Source organism: Astatotilapia calliptera, chromosome 9, assembly GCF_964374335.1.
Source record: "Astatotilapia calliptera chromosome 9, fAstCal68.1, whole genome shotgun sequence".
Taxonomy (NCBI): Eukaryota; Metazoa; Chordata; class Actinopteri; order Cichliformes; family Cichlidae; genus Astatotilapia; species Astatotilapia calliptera.
Window position 1 is genome coordinate 34,192,764 of NC_137430.1, and position 23,637 is coordinate 34,216,400.

Here is a 23,637-nt window from a genome sequence, read left to right on the forward strand (position 1 = left end):
CCTGTTAAAAGGGAGTTTTTCCTTCCCACTGTCGCCAAAGCGCTTGCTCATAAGGGGTCATATGGTGTTGGGTTTTTCTCTGTATCTATTATTGCAGGATCTACTGTACAATATAAAGCGCCTTGAGGTGACTGTTGTTGGGATTTGGCGCTGTATAAATAAAATAAAATTTAATTGAATTGATGAACTCAATTCTGAAAACTGGACTTCTGGTTGTTGTTCAGACATTGAAGAGTTTTCTTTCTGTTTTTCTTTCTGTCAGCAGATGTTGGTCTGCAGGAGGTTTTAGATGAACATAAGATCAGTCTGAGGAGGAGATGTGAACGTGTGACTGAAGGAAGTGATGAAACAGGAAGTAGAACTCTCCTCAACAGGATCTACACTGAGCTCTACATCACAGAGGGACAGAGTGAAGAGGTTCATACCCAACATGAGGTGAGGCAGCTGGAGACAGCTTCCAAGATGGACGCCCTCCATGACGCTCCAATCAGGTGCCAGGACATCTTTAAAGCCTTACCTGACCAACAGAGACCCATCAGAGTGGTTCTGACCAACGGCGTGGCTGGTGTTGGAAAAACCTTCTCAGTGCAGAAGTTCACTCTGGACTGGGCAGAGGGCTTGGAGAACCAACATGTCAGTGTGGTGGTTCTGCTTTCATTCAGGGAGCTGAACCTGATCAGAGAGGAGCAGTACAGTCTTCTGGAGCTGCTCCATGTTTTCCATCCAACATTACAGAAGGTCTCAGCAGAGAAGCTGGCTGTCTCTCAGCTTTTGTTCATCTTTGACGGCCTGGATGAAAGCAGACTTTCATTGGATTTCACCAACAGGAAGCTGCTGTCTGATGTCACACAGAAGTCATCAGTCAGCCAGCTGCTGACAAACCTCATCCAGGGGAATCTGCTTCCCTCGGCTCTCGTCTGGATAACTTCCCGACCCGCAGCAGCCAATCAGATCCCTCCTACATGTGTTGACAGGCTAACAGAAGTACGAGGCTTCACTGACGCCCAGAAGGAGGAGTACTTCAGGAGGAGATTCAGTGATGAAGAGCTGTCCAGCAGAATCATCTCCCACATGAAGACATCCAGGAGCCTCCACATCATGTGTAGAATCCCAGTCTTCTGCTGGATCACTGCTACAGTTCTGGAGCACATGTTGACTACAGAGCAGAGAGGAGAGCTGCCCAAGACCCTGACTGACATGTACTCACACTTCCTGCTGGTTCAGACAAAGAGGAAGAAGAACAAGTACCATGAGGGACATGAGACGAGTCCACAGGAGCTGACGGAGGTTGACAGGGAAGTTCTTCTGAAGCTGGGGAGGCTGGCGTTTGAACATCTGGAGAAAGGAAACATCATGTTCTACCAAGAAGACCTGGAGCAGTGTGGTCTGGATGTGACAGAGGCCTCGGTGTACTCAGGAGTTTGTACAGAGATCTTCAAAAGAGAGTGTGTGATCTTCCAGAAACCAGTCTACTGCTTTGTTCATCTGAGCATTCAGGAGTTTCTGGCTGCAGTATACATGTTCCACTGTTTCACCAACAGGAAGACAGAGGTGCTGGAAGCCTTCCTTGGAGAAAAGTACAGTGGGTCATCTCTGGATGATTTCCTTAAACGAGCCATGGAAAAATCCCTCCAGAGTAAAAATGGCCACCTGGACCTGTTTGTCCGCTTCCTTCATGGCCTCTCTCTGGAGTCCAACCAGAGACTCTTAGGAGGTCTGCTGGGTCAGACAGAGAGCAGTCCAGGAACCATTCAGAGAGTCATTAACAATCTTAAGGAGATGAACAGTGATGAAATTTCTCCTGACAGAAGCATCAACATCTTCCACTGTCTGGTAGAGATGAACGACCTCTCAGTACATCAGGAGATCCAAGTATTCTTGAAGTCAGCTAACAGATCAGAAAAGAGACTCTCTGAGATCCACTGCTCAGCTCTGGCCTTCATGCTGCAGATGTCAGAGGAGGTTCTGGATGAGTTAGACCTAAACAAGTTCAAAGCATCATTGGATGGGCGACTGAGACTTTTTCCAGTTGTGAGGAATTGCAGAAAGGCTCGGTGAGACCAAGTCATTATTCAGTATTATTCTTCATTGTTGATTTGTGGTTTTAGTTTTTCATGTAACACGAAATTATTCTTCTTATTATTTTTAGCTTTGTATTTTAGATATTGGTCATTAATTATTTTATATACTTTTGTATTTGGACACTGAAAAAGTTCTATCACGCCATTTAAAAAACAATGGGGTCAGAGTTATGGAACACTACAACTAGACCTACTACACCTTGTACCTTGGTAATGGAAATTAATGATGGCTGTGCTGCTCAGTTTACAGGAGATAATTTTAACTTAAATGCAAAAGTTTCCATAAGCTCTGCCTGTAGACTAAATATCCATCCATCCATCCATTCATTTTCTTCCGCTTATCCAGGGTCGGGTCGCGGGGGCAGCAGCCCAAGCAGAGAAGCCCAGACCTCCCTCTCCCCAGCCACCTCCTCCAGCTTATCCAGGGGAACACCAAGGCGTTCCTAGGCCAGCCGAGAGACATAATCTCTCCAGCGTGTCCTGGGTCTGCCCCAGGGCCTCCTCCCGGTGGGACATGCCCGGAAATCATCGCCCAAGAGGTGGCCAGGAGGCATCCTTGTCAGATGCCCGAACCACCTCAACTGGCTCCTTTCGATGTGGAGGAGCAGTGGCTCTACTCTGAGCCCCTCCCGAATGGCTGAACTTCTCACCCTATCTCTAAGGGAGAGGCCAGCCACCCTTCGGAGGAAGCCCATTTCCGTCGCTTGTATTCGCGATCTCGTTCTTTCGGTCACTACCCACAGCTCGTGGTCATGGGTGAGGGTAGGGACGTAGATAGACCGGTAAATTGAGAGCTCTGCTTTTACACCCAGCTCTCTCTTCACCACAGCGTCCGCATCACTGCAGCTGCTGCACCAATCCGTCTGTCAATCTCCTGCTCCCTTCTCCCGTCACTTGTGAACAAGACCCCGAGATACTTAAACTCCTCCACTTGGGGCAGGGTCTCGTCCTTGACCCGGAGTGGGCACTCCAACCTTTTCTGGCTGAGGACCATGGCCTCAGATTTGGAGGTGCTGATTCTCGTTCCCACCGCTTCACACTCGGCTGTGAACCGTTTCAAGGCGAGCTGGAGGCCATCACCTGATGAAGCCAACAGGACCACATCATCTGCAAAAAGCAGAGAAGTGAAAGTCTTCCGCCACTTGGCTATGCCTAGAAAGTCTGTCCATACAAATTATGAACAGAATCGGTGACAAAGGGCAGCCCTGGCGGAGCCCATCACCCACCAGGAACAAGTCCGACTTATTGCCGGCTATGCAGACCAAGCTCTTGCAAAGGTCGTATAAGGACTGAATGGCCCGTAGCAATGGGCCAGACACCCCATGCTCCCAGAGCACCCCCCCACAGGACCCCCCGAATGCTTTCTCCAAGTTCACAAAGCACACGTAGACTGGTTGGGCAAACTCCCATGCAGACTAAATACCTGATGATTAATTTCTGCTAGTTTTTTTTTTTGATCCACCAATTGCCATTTGCTAGATGTGTACATTCTATCACCATTTGCTAGTTCATAAAAATATGCCCATAATTTTAAAAAAAAAGCCTTCCTTTAGCTTCACAAATCAACAAATGAATGAAACATCTTTACTGACACCGCACATGTTATAGCTTTACCATCTCAAAGACTAATTGCAGACACACACTAAGGGATGACTGACATGTATGTGTTTAATACTTTAGTGCTCTTGAAGTGCAACTTTTCATGTGCTAGCCAATCGAGTGATGTTGTACAATAAATTATTCCAGGAGAGTTGGAAAGTTCAGCATCAAAATAAAGATGAGTTTTTCTTTTTAGTGATATACATGAACAAGCTAGTAACATGCACTAGCTTGAACCTCACTTGAGATAGCTTGGTTCATGTCAGTCGACTTAATTGTAAGTAAGTAATTGGTTGACCCAATATTCTCAAAGACAGTGAACGGTTATTAAATTTCTACTGACAGAAGCATTAACATATTGCACTGTCCGGTGGAGATGAACAAATTCTAAGTGTATTTGGAGAGTCAAGTGTTCTTGAAATCAGCTAACAGATCAGAGAAGAAACTCTCTGAGATCCACTCCTTACAGTTTGTGGATCACAATATGATAGCTAATATTAGTTATCATAAAATTAGTTCATAGCCAGAGCTTGTGCCTGTATGTATGTATGCCTTGAAAAGCGCTATATAAATCCAATCCATTATTATTATTATTATTATTATTATTATTATTATTATTATTATTATTATACTATATTGCCAAAAGTATTCACTTCAAATGCATATGAACTTGACTGGCATCCTTAACCCATAGCGTTTAATATAATGTCAGCAAGACCTTTGCAGGTATAATTGCTTTAACTCTTCTAAGAAGGCTTTCCACAAGGCTTAGCAGTGTGTTTATGGGAATTTTTGACCATTCTTCCACAGAAGCACATTTGTTAGACACTGATGTTGGACAAGAAGGCCTGGCTCCCAGTCTGCACTCTAATTCATCCCAAACATGTTCTTTAAGGTTAAGGTCAGAAATTTGTGCAGGCCAGTCAATGTCTTCCATACCAAACTTGCTCATTCATGTCTTTATGGACCTTACTTTGTGCACTGGCGTGCACTGTGAGTACAGAATGGGGCCATTACCAAACTGTTCCCACAATGCTGGAAGAATGAAATTCTCCAAAATGTCTTGGCATGCTTAAGCTTACTGGAACTAAGGCTCTGAGCCCATAACCCCCCTCCACCAAACTTTAAACTTGGCACATTGTAGTCAGACAAGTACTGTTTACCTGGCAACCACCAAACCCAGACTTATCCATTGGACTGCCGGATGGATACGCGTGATTCGTCTATATTGCTTGAGAGTCCAATAGCAGAGTACTTTACAACACTGCATCTTAGATGCATTTGCTCAGCCATGAAAAACAATTCCATGAAGCTCTCTTAGCTGTGTTTTTGAGCTATTTTGAAGGCCACATGAAGTTTGGAGGTCTGCAGTGATTGACTGCAGAAAGTTGGCGACCTGCACTATGCGTTTCAGCATTCCTTAACCCTGCTCTTGGATTTTATGTAGTCTATACTCTGTGGCTGATTTGACTACATTCCCAAATGCTTTCACTTAGTGAGAAATTTTCACAATTGGACTTGCTCATCAGGTGGCATTCAATCACCACACATTGGAATTATAATCACAATACCTGGAATTCACAGAGCTCCTGAGAAGAACCTATTCTTTCACAAATATTTGTAGTAGCAGTACGCATGCCTGGGTGCTGGACTTTATACACCTGTGGCCATTAGTGATGGGTCAGTCGTGAACGAAATGGCTCTTAGAACCGGCTCTTTGACGTGAACAACGCGAGCCGGCTCCTTATCGCGTCACATTAGAAAGGTATAGTAATCATCCACAACTATTTTCAGTTGTGGATGATAAAGGATTCAGAAAGTTTATTCATGCAGGTCCATATGACAGAGAATATGCATGTTCTTTTTGTTTTCATATTATAATTTTTATTTAATTGTGTTGTGGTTTGCAGTGTTTTGTGTTGTTTCACTTTAAATTTGTAAAAGGAAAAAGCTGAAAATTTAAATAGTTAAAAGTTGAAATATGAATAGTTGATTTTTGTATTATATGATTTATTTATTACATTTTATGTGGAGTGAATAAATAAAAGTATATTTACAGTGGCCCCTACAGACAAAGCACATACAAACTTCGAAGCACGTACAAACTCCAAAACACGTAAAAACACGTAAAAACTCCAAAACACGTAAAAACACGTGCAAACTCCGAAGCACGCACAAACTCCAAAACACGTGAAAACTCAGAATCACATAAAAACTCAAAACACGTACAAAAGACAACAGAAGTGCTCCAGGATGCTAGGGGGCAGTGTTGAACTTTTGTTACCTAGTGGCTACACAAGTCAGCAAGTACCAATGACCGGATTTGGTGTGTGGTAATAACGGGTAAATGAACGAAAAAATTTTTTAAATTATTTGACTATATATGAATGCTTGTGTATATATACACAAACAATACACATATGCTTTCATGCTTTCAATTGTGTAATTTAAGTGATCTAGGTAGCTCTGTTTTGGAAGTTCAGTTCATGCTAGAAATGTGTTTTGGAGTTTGTATGTGCTTTTTGGAGTTTGTACGTGTTTTGTCTCTAGGGGCCACCGCATATATTTATATATAAACATATATAAATAAAACCACTTTTTTGTTACATTAGTAATTCCTTTTGTGCATAATTTTATATTGTTGTTAATAATAAATAAATTAAAGCAACAAAACAACCTGAAGAGCCGGTTCGGAGCCGAAAGAGCCGGCTCTTTTTAGTGAGCCGAGCCGAAAGAGCCAGTTCTCTAAAAAGAGCCGGAAATCCCATCACTAGTGGCCATGGAAGTAATTGGAATACTTGAAGTCAATGATTTGGATGGATGAGTGAATACTTTTAGCAATATGGTGTATGTTAAATTATCTTCTGCTTTGAAATTTGTGTATTTACAACTTTGTGTGGAAAGAAAATGCACTGTACTTACAGAGAGATAGTAGTGTTTATGCATTTAACCAGGACAGCTAAGCACAAATAGTACCAGCATCGGAATAGCAGTCATGATATACCGATCTGCTGAAAAAGAAAGGGAGTTGAATTCAATGTACCCTTACTTATTCCTGAACTAACTGGCAGTGAGCAAACTCTGAAAACATTAGACAATATTGGACTCTTGCTTTGTATAAACATTAGAAAATAACAGAATCATTCTTGTGTCTCGTGTCAAACACCTGAACATGATCAGAGTTGAACCATAGATGTAAAGAGCAGATGTTCATTAGATTATGGTGGCAGAAAGTTTTGTTGTCATATGTCTTGTGCGTTTACAATAACTCATTTATATATTCTCTAATCACAGACTGACTCATTGTGTACTCTCAGACGCTCACTGTGAGGTTGTGGCCTCAGCTCTGAAGTCTAACCCCTCTCATCTAACAGAGCTGGACATGAGTAAAAACAACCTGGAGGATTCAGGGGTGAAACTGCTCTCAGCTGGACTGGAGAGTCCAAACTGTCAGCTGAAGACTCTGAGGTCAGTTCACTGACTTCAGCTGTTTTTTGTTTGTTTGTATATTTCAGATAATATGAAACAATATTTATTTTTAAAATGTTCATGATTTTCCGTAACACAAATCTGAAGACATTTCAGTGCATCTAAAAAATTTTATGTCTTTCTTAGTGACCAAACATATGTTTTTCCTTTTGGCTCCAAGTAGAACTTAAAGATATGAAAAGAGATTAACTAACCACTGACACAAGTTGAAATGTTTGACGGGACAGTTTTTAAGCCTCCAAAGGTTTATGTTGTGCTCCATCAGTTAGTGAAGATGAAGTCAGGATGTGAATGAGGCTTTTGACAATCTAATGATAGCAGATAAAGGCAGGCTGCTTAGACTGCGCATCTGTATAAATATATATTTAGAGACATGGCTCAAATAGAATGTAAAAAAGATGAATGCAAAAGCTAATAAAGGTACAGTTAGGAGCTCTTTCTCAGATGACTGTGTTTGAGTTGTGAAATTGTGCATATATTGCATGAAGAAATATTTGATGAGTAAGAAATATGAAAGTTTAAACAGCACCGCAAACATATACAGTGGGGCAAAAAAGTATTTAGTCAGCCACCGATTGTGCAAGTTCCCCCACTTAAAATGATGACAGAGGTCAGTAATTTGCACCAGAGGTACACTTCAACTGTGAGAGACAGAATGTGAAAAAAAAATCCATGAATTCACATGGTAGGATTTGTAAAGAATTTATTCGTAAATCAGGGTGGAAAATAAGTATTTGGTCACCTCAAACATGGAAAATCTCTGGCTCTCACAGACCTGTAACGTCTTCTGTAAGAAGCTTTTCTGTCCCCCACTCGTTACCTGTATGAATGGCACCTGTTTGAACTCATCATCTGTATAAAAGACACCTGTCCACAGCCTCAAACAGTCAGACTCCAAACTCCACCATGGCCAAGACCAAAGAGCTTTCGAAGGACACCAGGAAAAGCATTGTAGACCTGCACCAGACTGGGAAGAGTGAATCTACAATAGGCAAGCAGCTTGGTGTGAAGAAATCAACTGTGGGAGCAATCATCAGAAAATGGAAGACATACAAGACCACTGATAATCTCCCACGATCTGGGGCTCCACGCAAGATCTCATCCCGTGGGGTCAAAATGATCATGAGAACGGTGAGCAAAGATCCCAGAACCACACGGGGGGACCTGGTGAATGACCTGCAGAGAGCTGGGACCAAAGTAACAAAGGTCACCATCAGTAACACACTACAACGGCAGGGAATCAAATCCCGCAGTGCCAGACGTGTTCCGCTGCTGAAGCCAGTGCATGTCCAGGCCCGTCTGAAGTTTGCCAGAGAGCACATGGATGATATAGCAGAGGATTGGGAGAATGTCATGTGGTCAGATGAAACCAAAGTAGAACTTTTTGGTATAAACTCAACTCGTCGTGTTTGGAGGACGAAGAATACTGAGTTGCATCCCAAGAACACCATACCTACTGTGAAGCATGGGGGTGGAAACATCATGCTATGGGGCTGTTTTTCTGCCAAGGGGACAGGACGACTGATCCGTGTTAAGGACAGAATGAATGGGGCCATGTATCGTGAGATTTTGAGCCAAAACCTCCTTCCATCAGTGAGAACTTTGAAGATGAAACGAGGCTGGGTCTTCCAACATGACAATGATCCAAAACACACCGCCCGGGCAACAAAGGAGTGGCTCCGTAAGAAGCATTTGAAAGTCCTGGAGTGGCCTAGCCAGTCTCCAGACCTCAACCCCATAGAAAATCTGTGGCGGGAGTTGAAAGTCCGTGTTGCTCGGCGACAGCCCCAAAACATCACTGCTCTCGAGAAGATCTGCATGGAGGAATGGGCCAAGATACCAGCTACTGTGTGTGCAAACCTGGTAAAGACCTATAGTAAACGTTTGACCTCTGTTATTGCCAACAAAGGTTATGTTACAAAGTATTGAGTTGTATTTTTGTTATTGACCAAATACTTATTTGCCACCCTGATTTACGAATAAATTCTTTACAAATCCTACCATGTGAATTCATGGATTTTTTTTTCACATTCTGTCTCTCACAGTTGACGTGTACCTCTGGTGCAAATTACTGACCTCTGTCATCATTTTAAGTGGGGGAACTTGCACAATTGGTGGCTGACTAAATACTTTTTTGCCCCACTGTATATATGTTGTGTTACTGCTGCTCATTTAAAACTGACAAGATGTACAAGTCATTTACAAAGCCAGCAGGCTCTGACAACAAAGATTTGAGAAAGTCAAGTATTAAATCAAATATGACTGAAAGTACTCATTGAGATGTTCAAATGTATTGTAAATGTATTGTATCTATAACTAGTGAGTCCTGGCAGTCTGACCTACCTGCTGTTTGTGTCTAAGAAGGAGACAAGTGGAATGGTGATTGGTAATAGCAGAATGATTTACGATGCGTGCATTGTTTGTTGGAAATAATAAGAACATTTGATAAGAACATATAAGAATGAATCACAAATTATTTTGTCTATATGTTTTGTTCTTTATTCAGATTGAAGGACTGCTGGTTGTCAGTTAACAGCTGTGAGTCTCTGCTGTCTGCTCTGGATTCCAGTCCTTCCCATCTGAGAGAACTTGACCTGAGTAAAAACCATCTGCATGATTTACATGTGAAACAACTGTGTGGTTTTCTGGAGAGTCCACACTGTAGACTGGAGACTCTGAGGTTAATCACCATGTTTAACTTTTTGTGCTAGGATGAATATAATGTGAAAGCTGTGGTCACACTAAATTCAAAATCCACCCTGGGGATCTTCATGTTAAAGTCCATTCTCTTCTTTAGTTGTTTAGTTCATTCACTGAAGCAAAAACCTAAAATAATTGTTCTCAACTTATGACCCAACTTAGCCTGCTATGGCTCCTGAACTTTATTAATTCAGAGAGGGCTCCCTGATTAACTGTATACTGTTCTTTCAGTTCTAAGTGCATAACAGGTTTGACATTAACCACTGAATTATTCATTGTATAGTTCATATAATTATGATTGACAGAAAACTATTTTGAATAGTTAAAGATTTTGATTATTTTCAGCAAAGAAAATACGAAAAATGCCATTGGCTTAAGCTTCAGTTTGAAAATATGTTATGTTGGTATCTTAATTGAACAGTAAACTCCATATCTTTGGCTTTGGAGAGATGGCCATGCAAAACAGCACATTTAAGGCAAGAGGACAGACAAAAAACACCTGTTCTGTGAATTCAGCTATCAAGGTTAAGTCACAGAGTATTTCTCCTAGCTTATTTCTTCCACTGAGGAAGCTATCAGTCTGAGCACTGCAACATGCTTTAAACAGAGAGGTTGGAGCTTATATAACATAAGACACTGACATAATTTTTTTAATTCGGTTTGGATTTATTTAGCATCATGAGATATGTAAAACAACAAAACAGAATCCTCTTTATCATCTACAATACAAAGCTGTTCTGACATGAAATAGTAAATATATTATAAATATACAATAAATATAAAACAGCGGGGAAGAGGAACAGTGATGAAGGGCAAAAAACAAAAACCAACAAAAGCAGACAATAAATACATATATCAATCACCTGGATCACCTGTTGAGAAAGAAAAAAGAGAAAACAACCAAAAAAGACAGAACAATACAATAAAGAACGTCATTGCAATGATCTATGTGAATATAACAGTAAATACTAAATGTTAAACATTGTTGTGCAACACGTAAGATCGACAGAACACAGTGTGCTTTGAGGTAGCAGCCAAAAAGGGTGTAGTTTGTGTCTGTGAGCAACCGTGTGTAACCTGTGAGCATGAGCGCCCTTGTATTTAAAAGGTTCCTTCATGTAACGATCTCTTAGAGGGTGTGTGTGTGGGGGGGGGGGGGCATAGCCCCGTCCTCCAGGGCATGAAGCAGGTATGGAGGAGATCCAGGCTCCAGACATCCAGAGGCCCTCAGAGCACAAGAGAACAAGGAAGACCAATGGACGGGCAACCTTGCCACTCTCCCGGAAAGAGCTGAGGAGAGCCCCAGATGAGGGGTTACTCAGCATCCCCGGAGCAGAAGCCAGGGGGGGTTGCAGTGACGCGCCCGTGAGCTTCGCCGGCAGCCAGCTGTGCCTGAGTGACCGAGCTCCAGGCAGAGAGGCTGAGGGCACCCCACCTCCGAAGGGGCCCGAGCGAGCCCCAGGTTCCAGGCCCTGATAAGCAGCCACCAGGAGTGAGCCGGTGCGTACCCGGACACCCATCCCTGGACACAAAGAACCACCAATGCACTCATGTCTGAGACCCTGTACACACAATCACACTCCCCAAGCGTACTCTATACCCCAGGTCTAGGTACCCTTGCCCCTGGAGGGGGAAACTGCACCCAGACCCAGGTAGTGTTACCCTCTTCCCTGGGGTGGAGAAAAGCAGACCGCCCCGACTCCGCAGCAGCAGGGAGGCCCCACATTTCAGACCCTAATCGGACGTCCAACTCCTCCTCCCAGCCCCCCCGCCCCAACAGGCAACAGAGAATGTGGGTGTGTGAAGACTCCAAAGGAAGCTAACAAACTCTTAAATTATTATTAGACTCATTATTAGACTCAGTTGTCTTCTCTCAAACTGTAACATATCACAGAAACTGAAGAATTAACATTATTTAATTTAAGAACCCCTCCTTTGTCTGTATAACAGCTTAGTCCAGCTGTTATACAGCTGCACTGTCATTCTTCCATGCTCAGCCCACTTTCCTGTCTGCTTTTCACACCTCCCTATCAGTAAAGGCAGAAATGCAGAAAAATCTCAGACAGTTTTTTTTCCCTGTATAATGTTATTAAAATTAAAAACATGTTGTCTGAGAGTTTGAGTGCTTCTGACAGAATCGTCTTGGTTTTATTTATTTATTTATTTATTTTACTAAACCTCTTCTTACACAGAAAAATGTTCTGCATAATGAATTGTTTGTTTTTATTCAGACTGGGAGGCTGCCGTTTGTCAGAGAGCAACTGTACCTCTCTAGTGTCAGCGCTGAAATCCAACCCCTCACATCTAAGAGAACTAGACCTGAGCACTAATGACAACATGCAGGATTCAGGAGTAAAGCAGCTGTGTGGTTTTCTGGAGAATCCACACTGTCGACTGGAGACTCTGAGGTTGGACATCATGTTTTAGTTGTGCTGAGATGAATATGATGCGAAAATTTGCACTAAATTGGAGATGCAATTTAGAATGATCAATTCATAATTATGTCTGAACATATTACAAAACACTGAATAAGTTCAAACAACGGTTTTGGTTACATTGTTTTTTGTTTCCAATTGTATTCAGATTGGAACGCTGCAGTTTGTCAGAGATCAGCTGTGCTGCTCTTGTCTCAACTCCTATATCCACACCCTCCCATCTGAAACATCTGGACCTGAGTGAAAACAGGAACCTGCAGGATTCAGGTGTGGAGCTGCTGTGTGGTTTTCTGGAGAGTCCACACAGTATACTGGAGACTCTGAGGTCAGACACAGTGTTTTAGTTTTGTGCCAAGATGAATATGATGTGAAAATTGTGCTGACACTAAACTAAAATGATAGGGCTGATATTATACTGATCCATACTGAGCATCTGGAGCATATGGTGTATGGACGATCTGATATCCTCGTGTTGGCGTTGTTCCCTCGTCATCAATACAACAATAATGTTGTTCCAGGTTCAACATTACAAGTGACCAATCACCTTCTCCTGACATCATCTGCGACCTCGAAAAAAACAAACACCTTCAAAAAATCTACTTCACTTGCGAGAAGAGAAACCGCCTCTGTAAGGACAATATGTATAATGCTTACCGTTTATTAAAGAAAAGTATCCTGAAATTCAAAGAAATCAAGTTCCTGTATCGGCGGACAGAAGCGGTTGTGAATTAGATTTTTTTAAGGTGGTATTTTTCAAAGGCACAAAAGGGGGACGTCACAACAATGTGATTGGTCACTTGCAATGTTGAACCTGGAACAACATTTATTATGATGATGTGGGAACAACACCGACACGAGGATATCAGATCATCCTATGGGGACATAGTTGTTAGGTTTTGTATTGTTGATTGTCATTTATGCTTAGAAATATCTGCTCATATATGCTTAGAGTTTTATAATTAGTTGTAGATTGGTAGAGGATCCTTGATAGTCTGCAAACTTTGTGCGCATTAGAGAGCACTCTGGGAGCATGGGAGAGGTCGTACCTTCTCTTATTGTTTTATGGTAGGATAAACGTGGCTATATCTGTTTTAGGCTAAGTGCCTTTTGTTTAGATGAACCGCTGGACTTCCAGACCAGCAGGTTTAGGGAAGTCATTTATGGGGTCACACTCTGACCCCACCCACACACACACACACACACACACACACACACTTACACAATGCACAGACAAGGTACTCTTTGTTTGTATGTAGACGTCATATGTTAATGAAGCTATGTATATTCATGTAACCTCAATAAAAGAGCAGTGTTACGGGGGAGTGGACGAGAGCAACTGGGGTCAAGCAAAGGAACGGCGTTTGTCCGGTTCTCTCCCGTGCATGAGAAACATGAAGAACTTTGCCTACTTCGTGTCTTGCTTGCTGTGTAATTATATTGTCTTCAACGTTCCAGCGAATAGGTTCAAGCTACAAACCTATCAATAGTCTTCTATTATTTATTGCAGCAGAACAATGTTGAGATTTGAAAAGTTAAAACAATGATACTCTTGATAACTTGTGGCTCACAGTGTGTATCCAGCCTGCCAAAGGGTTCTAACTTGCCTGCTGACCGTTCCCATCTCAGAGAGAGTTGACATTGATTGATTGTGCATTGTTTTTACTCACAGTTAGCATAAGACATTGCAGCATAACTCTTCATAAAATGTACTTTGTGACAAAGCCAGACTTCAGGAACATGAGGGTAAATAAGTAGGATGGTAACCTTCCATAAAAATCTTCTATGGATAATACTTGGTAAATATCCAGAAAACTTCACTTAACATTTAAATCTATCGGACATTTAAATAAAACCAAAAATCATGTTTAACAAGAAAACATTCCGTATTACAACAGCTGTTTGGGGTTTCTGCTCTCTAATCTTCTGCATCAAGGTTATCAAAGACTGAACGATTTCAAGAACTTTAACTAATAATATATATTTTTCTTTTTTCAGATTAAAGAACTGCAGGTTGTCAAAGATCAGCTGTTCTTATCTGGTCTCAGCTCTTGCTAAGTCCAACTCCTCCCATCTGAGAGAGCTTGATGTGAGCCACAACAACACACTATTGGATTCAGGAGTGAAGCAGCTGTGTGGTTTTCTAGGGAGTCCACACTGTAGACTGGAAACTTTGAGGTCAGTCACCATGTTTTAGCTGTGCTGAGACAAATATGTGAAAGCTGTGCTGACATTAAACTGCAGACATGTGGCTGACGTTATACTGAATCACAGTAAGAATCACAGCATGTGTAATAATTGCACATTTTCATTACCTTTATGCTTCTAAAAGGCATGCTGGGTAGCTACAGCTGTGAGAGGCGCAATTGCCACAGAACTCTCAAGAAAGGAAACATGGAAAGGAGGGTCAAGAAAAGAGGCCGGAACTAAGCTCAACTGCAACAGAGGAACCGTCCTCTAGACATTTTTTGTTTTTAAACCTCATATTCTCAGATAGGATTGTATTGGAATATTCCTGAGAATTACAAAAGAAACTGAAAGTCTGGTACAAAATAGAAAACTTCCAAAAATTCCTGAACTGAAGTCAGGGCTTTAAAAAAATGCCTAATTTTACTTAGTTTAAAATTAGTTTTACTAATTTATTACTGATAGTTATTTATTTTACTCGATAAAAAATGCAACGCTCCCATACCCACCCGTCTGACAACGAGCCAGCTATAACAACAGCTGGCTATAAGCTAATGCTGTGCCAGACAATGCTCAACTTCAGTGTTCTAAAAACACACACCCACCAATAAACAGTTTGATTGCATTCTCACATCATATGAGTGTTTATTTGCTAATTCTCTTGTCCAAAATGTTTCATTCTGTAAATTCTCTTCCAAATTCAACCAGAAGGTTGGAAACTTGGAGATTTATGATACAACCAGTTTCTAAAGATGTAACAAGTGGTGGAGCTGCAGACTTTTTTGGTTTGACTGTTTCAACCTGCATCCTTTTGGTTTGAGTTGTTTGAAGTTTCTGTTTTCTGAATTTTTACATTTTGTAACGTCTTCAGCCCCGAAAAGATCCCAAAGCTTTGTCTGATAAACGTACCTATTTTATTCTTTATCCAGACTGGGGAACTGTGGTTTGTCAGAAATCAGCTGTGATTATCTGGCCTCAACTCTAAAGTCCAGACCCTCTCATCTAAGAGAACTTGACCTAAGTGGCAATAAAAATCTGCAGGATTCTGGAGTAGAGCAGCTGTGTGGTTTTCTGGAGAGCCCACACTGTCGACTGGAGACTTTGAGGTCAGACACAGTTGTGATGCAACATAATATCCAATATTATAAGGGTAAAGCCAAGGATCTTCAGTCACTGTAGCATGTTGATGCTTTAAATCAGATTCAGACAATGCTGTTGACATTGATGTACTTTCTGTACCTTTCTAGCTACAGTTTTAGATAACATCTGTCTCTGTTTGGAGTTCAAAGATGATGAGGACAAGGGGGTGTCCAAATTCATGGGCTGCATCCTCTTGAGGCCGCATTTGTAGGCCGATTACGTCACAGCGACGCGACGAAGGCTGTCCAAATTCTTGGCTCCGACAAATGCAGCCAACAAATGCATCCTCCTTTCCCCCGAATTTAAAGGATGGGTCGGGTGTGTCCTTCGTGGCCCACCATATCCCAGAATTCATAGCGTGGCCCAGCCAAACTCCAGTTTCCAACAATGGCGGCTGCTACTAAGTTTTAAAATTACTCTTAATCTTTCTTTTTTTTTTTTTCTTTTTTTTTGGCCTGTCCCGTTTGGCTCTTTTGCATCAGAATTGTTGTCTAAAGGCAAAGAAAGATGCCCAACGGATTTACTTTACCAAACTGACCATCCCAGCCTTGCCGTAATGGTCCATTTGATTCACCTTTTATTGTTTATTTTATTTTCACTTACTGAATACGGGACAGACTTGACTGGGGGAAAGAAGGGGAGAAAGAGAAACAGCTGAGAAGAGGGACGGGGGAGAAGGGCAAAAGACAAAAACCAACAGAACGGGCAGAGAAAAAAAATGCATATATCAATCACCTGGATCACCTGCTGAGAAAGAAAAAAAGAAAACAAGCAGAAGAGAACAAGAGTAATAGAATAAACAACATCACAATGATATATGGGAATATGACAGTAAAGTCAGGACACTGGAGTTTACTCATTGCACTGCAGTTTACTTTCAGCCTACCCAACCTTCTGAGGACCCAGCCTTCGCGGTCTACGTGGGCCGGGTCCTCAGGAGGACGCAGCCTATGAATTTGGACACCCCTTAACCTTAGTTACTCTAGGCCAGAATAATAGTCTACAGTGGTCTATTAATGCAAACACAAAAGAATAATAAACTGAGACGTGGGATGAACAAAAGATACCAGAAATGAACCAAAAATGTTTTTGTTCAAGAGGTGTGTCATAACTACTGGACAGACTCACGCGCAGACAGAGTTCTTTGCAAACAAAAGAAGACAATTTATTTACAACAGGGAACACACCCTTTAGCGCTATACTTTGAGTCGGATCCAGGGCTCCAGGGAGAGGGGGCAATCCACACACACGCTTCCTCTTCAGCACAGTCACCGCCAGAGCACCTCCACACACACTTACTCACTCCTTTTCAGCCGCACTAGCTCCAAAACTCCACTCATGCAGGGTCCGTAATCTGGTCCAGAAGGGGGATATCTACACACAGAATACAACAGTTAGTTCCACAGGCAAACATACACAAGGCGCTCTTTTGATCAAGCCAAGAGCACAAACTCAGGAGATTCCACATTCCAGCGGCGAGCTACTCTGTGCCACTGCCTTAAATAGCAGCTGGGGAACTCAGCCAGATCAGCAGCAGGTGGTGACAATCACACGGGTGTGTGGGCCAAGAGCGAGAGCCCGTAACGAGCTCCGCCCAGGCAGGAGGAAAAACAACAACAACACCTGTAGCCAGCATGAGCCAGCCAGAGAAACAAGGGGACCGTGACAAGATGTCTGTTCAAGAGATGTCTGTTGTTTCTAGACTCCTGAAATGTGTATGAGCTACAATAAAGCTATGAAATGACACATTGTGCAACAACAATAATAATAGTAACATCAAGTTAGTACAACTTATGAAAAAGAAATATTAATGGACAAAAACACTGACTTCATCTACAATAAATTCTTTCAAAAACAATGGTTAAGGATTTGAAATTAATGACTTATTAGTTTTATCTGACAGATATTCATTTGCAGTTGTTTTCATTTAATAACCATTTTTCTGTTCTCCCTCTGAATGATGAAAAACTGAACGATTTCAAGCAGAAACTTTTGAGCTTACAAATGTGTTTTGTTTTATTCAGACTGGAGGACTGCAGCTTGTCTGAACACAGCTGCAGATTTCTGGTGTCAGCTCTGAAGTCCAACCCCTCCTTTCTTAGAGAGCTGGACCTGAGCTCCAACTACAAACTGCAGGATTTAGGAGTGGAGCGTTTGTGTGGTTTTCTGGAGAGTCCACAGTGCAGACTGGAAACTCTGAGGTCAGTCACCATGTTTTCAAGTTTTGTTTTCCACTGACCTGCAGACATAAGACTGATATACTGACCCACACTGTGGTTCTTCATAATGGAGTCTTAATTGTTAAAGTTGGAGATAAAAAGGTTGGCTCTAAAAGGATAAAAACATGTCAATCTGTCGCCACAGGCATGTTTAATAAAAGTAAACAATAAACAATAACTATATGATTTCAAGAATAAGTTTGTACAATAACCTTAAATCTTTTGCTTTTTACTCAGACTGGAGTACTGTGGTCTGTCAGAGATCAGCTGTGAGTATCTGGCTTCAGCACTAAAGTCCAGCCCGTCCTATCTGAGCGAGCTGCGCCTGAGAGGAAACAACCTGCAGGAATCGGATCTGAAGCAGCTGTCTGAGCTTGTGGAGAATCCACAGTGGAGACTGGAGACTCTGGGGTCAGTAGAGGGTCGCAGTTTTTTTTAGTTAAATAACACTAAGCTGAAAGTAGATGTAAAAAATGTTTGACTAAAATAAAAATAAAAAGTTGACTTTAGAAAAAAACTCATTGAGATGATATTGTTTAATACATTACCTGAAATTAAGAAAAACAAGCACAGAAAATGAGTTTAGTTTTTCTCATAGTTGGCTGTGTGGCAGGCAAGCAGAAGTGGTGGACCCAAAATTGCAGGACTCTTAGAGATGGGAATAAACTGAAAACGCAGCTTTATTGCTGGAGGAATGATTCATGAAATAAAACTTACAAAAACAAAACTCTAAACCGAGGTGCTGGAGGACAGGACATTACAAACACACAGCAAGTTGAGGGTACGACACGACACTGACACAGAGAAACACAGGGCTTAAATACACAGATGGCAGTAATCAAGGGATGAGAGACAGGAGGGGAACACACCTGGGAGAAATCACAGCTGACAAGACAGGGGAAACGTAAACTGGCACACTCACATACGACACAGACCTTCACAATAAAACAGGAAACTCAGACACATGGAACCAGAAAAGACATTGAACTAACCAGACAGATTCACAAACAGACGTGGTGACACCATAGACAGACAGATACAGACGCAGACTCAGAGGCAGACCGAATAGAACACGTAGAACTCAAACAATAATAATAATAATCATGATAATAAATTGGAAAATGTTAACAATAAACTTAAAGCGCTGGGTCACCGACCCAGGACCATGACAGTTTTAGTCTTTTGTCAGTCTGGTCAGATCTGACAAATCAAGCTTCAAGTCCATATTTTTAAGTTCAGCTGAACCAATTTAAAAAATGTGTTTAATAAATATTCACTATTTTTTGTTGTTGCTGTGTTTAGATAAAGATCCTATAAAATTGTAGAGCAACCCAACAAACCAAAGATCTCCTTTGTGCAGAACTTTCTGACTGAAGAGAAAAAAATAAATTTTTAAATGTAATTTTTAAAAAATTAATAAAGCTGAGCTGAAGCTTCAAGCAAAGATGGATTATTCTACTCAAATTCTTCTGTTTGTATCTGCAGGGTTGACAGGATGATTGAACCTTCCAATGAAAACGCCTGTGAGTACTGACATGATGTCTCCTATTCACCAATATTTTATTAACAGCATCAAATATGTATATGACTGTGTGCTTATTTTAACATAGAAATCCTATAAATAATGTTGTATGGAGGTGTGGAAAATATTTGGAAAATGTATTTCAAACATGCTAAAATGCCACAAGGTCTAAATAAAAAGGCCATAAAACATTTTAACATCTTAAACATCTTAAAATTCAAAATTGCAATTTGATGATGAACAGGTTTATTTCATGTTTTAGAAATCATAATAGTTAGAAGGTTACTACTTGGAACTCCTGAACTCCTCCTAGATATCTTTTCTTAGCCGGCTGCACTCAAACGCTGGACGTGGAGAAGCTCATAGCTGATGTCAGACACTAACCCAGCAGCTTCACTGCATCAGAACCTTTTGACACTTCCACTCTCATATTTCGAGTTCAGCGCATAAACTTTGAAACAGCCTTCCTGCATCATCCCGTGAGGTCGACTGAGTATTCAGGCTGTTTCTTGCACACCCCATCATTGGATCACAGCAAATGTTTCTATGCAAATATTTATTGAGAATGCACGATTGCATCTTTGTTGGGATATGCACACCTCTTTAATGTGTTTTCAACCAACCTGTGAATCCCCTTTGTGACTGTGCGCTTCGAAGAGTGCTCTCCTTATAGAGTTATTGTTATCTTTTAAAAATAGATGAGTGAGACGCACGTTCAGCTACAGAGGGCAGTACAACTGCCTGCTCTAATTAAATGGTTCAAGGTTCTTTATTTGTCACATGCATAGTTATACAAGTATAACACACAGTGAAATGTAACATGACACGCTCCTCGACATGTGCAAGAATGGAGGGGGGGGGTGTATATATATATATATATATATATATATATATATATATATATGTATATACACTCAACAAAAATATAAACGCAACACCTTTGTTACTGCTCCCATTCCCCATGGGATGGACGTAGAGACCTAAAATTCATTCCAGATACACAATATAACCATCCCTCCCAAACAGTGGTCACAAATCAGTCCAAATGTGTGGTAGTGGGCACATCTGCCATATTGAGATAATCCATCCCACCTCACAGGTGTGCCACATCAGGATGCTGATCTGACATCATGAGTAGTGCACAGGTGTACCTCTGATTTGTGACCACTGTTTGGGAGGGATGGTTATATTGTGTATCTGGAATGAATTTTAGGTCTCTACGTCCATCCCATGGGGAATGGGAGCAGTAACAAAGGTGTTGCGTTTATATTTTTGTTGAGTGTATGTATATATAGATATATATATATATATATATATATATATATATATATATATATATATATATATATATGATATATATATAACACCCAGCACGCCCCTGCGGGCGGTTTATCCTTCAAGCTCGGGTCCTCTACCAGAGGCCTGGGAGCTTGAGGGTCCTGCGCAGTATCTTAGCTGTTCCCAGGACTGCGCTCTTCTGGACAGAGATCTCCGATGTTGTTCCCGGGATCTGCTGGAGCCACTCGCCTAGCTTGGGAGTCACCGCACCTAGTGCTCCGATTACCACGGGGACCACCGTTACCTTCACCCTCCACATCCTCTCGAGCTCTTCTCTGAGCCCTTGGTATTTCTCCAGCTTCTCGTGTTCCTTCTTCCTGATATTGCTGTCATTCAGAACCGCTACATCGATCACTACGGCCGTCTTCTTCTGTTTGTCTACCACCACTATGTCCGGTTGGTTAGCCACCACCATTTTGTCCGTCTGTATCTGGAAGTCCCACAGGATCTTAGCTCGGTCATTCTCCACCACCCTTGGGGGCATCTCCCATTTTGACCTCGGGACTTCAAGGTTGTACTCAGCACAGATGTTCCTGTACACTATGCCGGCCACTTGGTTATGGCGTTCCATGTATGCCTTGCCTGCTAGCATCTTGCACCCTGCTGTTATGTGCTGGATTGTCTCTGGGGCATCTTTACACAGCCTGCACCTGGGGTCTTGCCTGGTGTGATAGACCCCAGCCTCTATGGATCTTGTACTCAGAGCTTGTTCTTGTGCTGCCATGATTAGTGCCTCTGTGCTGTCTTTCAGTCCAGCTTTGTCCAGCCACTGGTAGGATTTCTGGATATCAGCCACCTCCTCTATCTGCCAGTGGTACATACCGTGCAGGGCCCTGTCCTTCCATGATAGTTCATGATAGTTATATATTAGGGGTGCAACGATATTCGTATCGATATTGAACCGTTCGATACAGTGCTTTCGGTTCGGTACGCATATGTATCGAACAATACAACATTTGTAATTTATTTTATCAACTTTCCTTCTGACGATGCTGTCTGTGTTGAGCGCTCAGTGAATCTGCGTTCGACTACTCTGCCTAGGGTCGACAGTGCAGCCTAGGCGGAGTAGTCGAACGCAGATTCACTGAGCGCTCAACACAGACAGCATCGTCAGAAGGAAGAGCGCAGGGCAAGCTAGCGAGACAGAAGTTAAGCTCTCCTTACAACATAGACCTCCCCCACCCTCATTCAAATCTGGCGTTTGGAATTATTTTGGTTTTCATGTGACGTATGACCCTGAAGGTAAGCGCGTCATGGACTAAAGTAAAACAGTATGTTGGATGTGCCATGCAATGCTCAATTACATGGGTGGGAACTAGTGTGCTAGCGCAGTTAGCTCGTTAACGTGTTGGCCGTCTAGCCCCATGCACGGGGCGATCGGCGGTAGCTCGTTAACGGAGATTTGCCGTGTTGTGGCGTTAACGTCATTTCAACGAGATTAACCTGAAAGCACTAGTGGGAACACGACGAATATGACTGCACATTTACGCCAACATCATCCTAGTGCAAAGACAAAAACAACAAGCATGCTACTAACTTTAGCCGAGTCATTTAGACAGCTGTTAGCACATGATTCTCCTTATGCTGCTGAGAATATAGCCCAGAAGAAGCGGATAGTATAGCTTTTATTTTGGAAAGAGACATTTCTCTGTAATAAACTCTCTTTTCCAAAGATGAGTGATTCCTCAATCAGATACAGGGCTCGCAATATCGCTAGCCCAACGTCCCGGGGCTAGCGATTTTTTCAGTTGGGGTACCAAAATCTATCTCTGCCCTGCCCGTCGGGCTATCGTAGGAAGGAAAAATATATGTCAATGCTTTTGCATTCTTTCGGAAATGTAGCTGGGTAATTATGTCATTGGCATCGGTGAGCCACTGTCAATATGTGACATATTGAAATCGCGTTTGAATTTGCGCTTGTTTTTTGCTTTGCAATCGTGTGAACTGTGTATAGAGAGCGACAGCACTGATCTGTGAGTGAGCTTACTATGCAAACATGACAAGTGAAATCTCCCGCAGCTTAAACATGTGAGAGGTTGATCGCGCAGAGAATCGCTGAGCTTATGTGAGTGCGTGTGTAAAAGCAGCAGGATTTATATTTCACTACGATGACTGAGAACCTTCACAGACAGATATATATTTTAGTTCTGCTGAGCCAAATAAGACAGGTCAGGGTGAAGAAGTGACAGCCAAAGAAAAGCTTACCACAAAACGGAGAAGTTATGACAAATGAGACTATAAGGCAAAAAGAAAGTGCAGCTTTATGGTTTCATGGACAAAAGAATTTCTGTGGCTGCAAAATGACGAGCTAAATAACCAGGGCTGCACATAAGTGGTCCGCAGGTGCATATTCGCTGTCAAAATAAAAAACACGCACAAGGGTTAGGGTTAAATTTAAAAACTGTACTTTTGAGTTAAAATATTTATTTATAATTTTAATAAATGACAAATTAAAAAGGCATGAACATTTTTTTTGTATCGAAAAAATATCGAACCGTGACACCAAAGTATGGCAGCACGGTGGCACGGTGGTTAGCACTGTTGCCGCACAGCAAGAAGGTCCTGAGTTCAATTCCACCATCAGGCCGGGGTCTTTCTGTGTGGAGTTTGCATGTTCTCCCCGTGTTTGCGTGGGTTCTCTCCGGGTACTCCAGCTTCCTCCCACCGTCCAAAGACATGCAGCTTGTGGGGATAGGTTAATTGGATAATCCAAATTGTCACTAGGTGTGAATGTGCAAATGAATGTGAGTGCGAATGGTTGTCTGTCCCTGTGTGTTAGCCTTGCGACAGACTGGCGACCTGTCCAGGGTGTACCCCGCCTCTCGCCCTATGACAGCTGGGATAGGCTCCAGTGCCCCCCGCGACCCTGAAAAAGGATAAGCGGAAGTGAATGGATGGATGGATGGACACCAAAGTATCGAACCGAACCG

General features: G+C 42.1%; 1 protein-coding gene across 1 annotated transcript in view; it reads left to right on the forward strand.

Annotated features, from left to right (window-relative positions):
• Positions 1 to 23,637, forward strand: part of LOC113029557 (NACHT, LRR and PYD domains-containing protein 12-like) — a 40,450-nt gene that overhangs the window by 5,386 nt on the left and 11,427 nt on the right. Inside the window, exons 4-13 of the mRNA XM_080306854.1 lie at positions 263 to 2,054; positions 6,975 to 7,148; positions 9,676 to 9,849; positions 12,101 to 12,277; positions 12,453 to 12,629; positions 14,300 to 14,479; positions 15,418 to 15,594; positions 17,653 to 17,829; positions 18,085 to 18,258; positions 19,333 to 19,370. Of these exons, the coding sequence (XP_080162980.1) occupies positions 263 to 2,054; positions 6,975 to 7,148; positions 9,676 to 9,849; positions 12,101 to 12,277; positions 12,453 to 12,629; positions 14,300 to 14,479; positions 15,418 to 15,594; positions 17,653 to 17,829; positions 18,085 to 18,258; positions 19,333 to 19,370 (3,240 nt within the window). The remainder of the gene's footprint in view (positions 1 to 262; positions 2,055 to 6,974; positions 7,149 to 9,675; positions 9,850 to 12,100; positions 12,278 to 12,452; positions 12,630 to 14,299; positions 14,480 to 15,417; positions 15,595 to 17,652; positions 17,830 to 18,084; positions 18,259 to 19,332; positions 19,371 to 23,637) is intronic.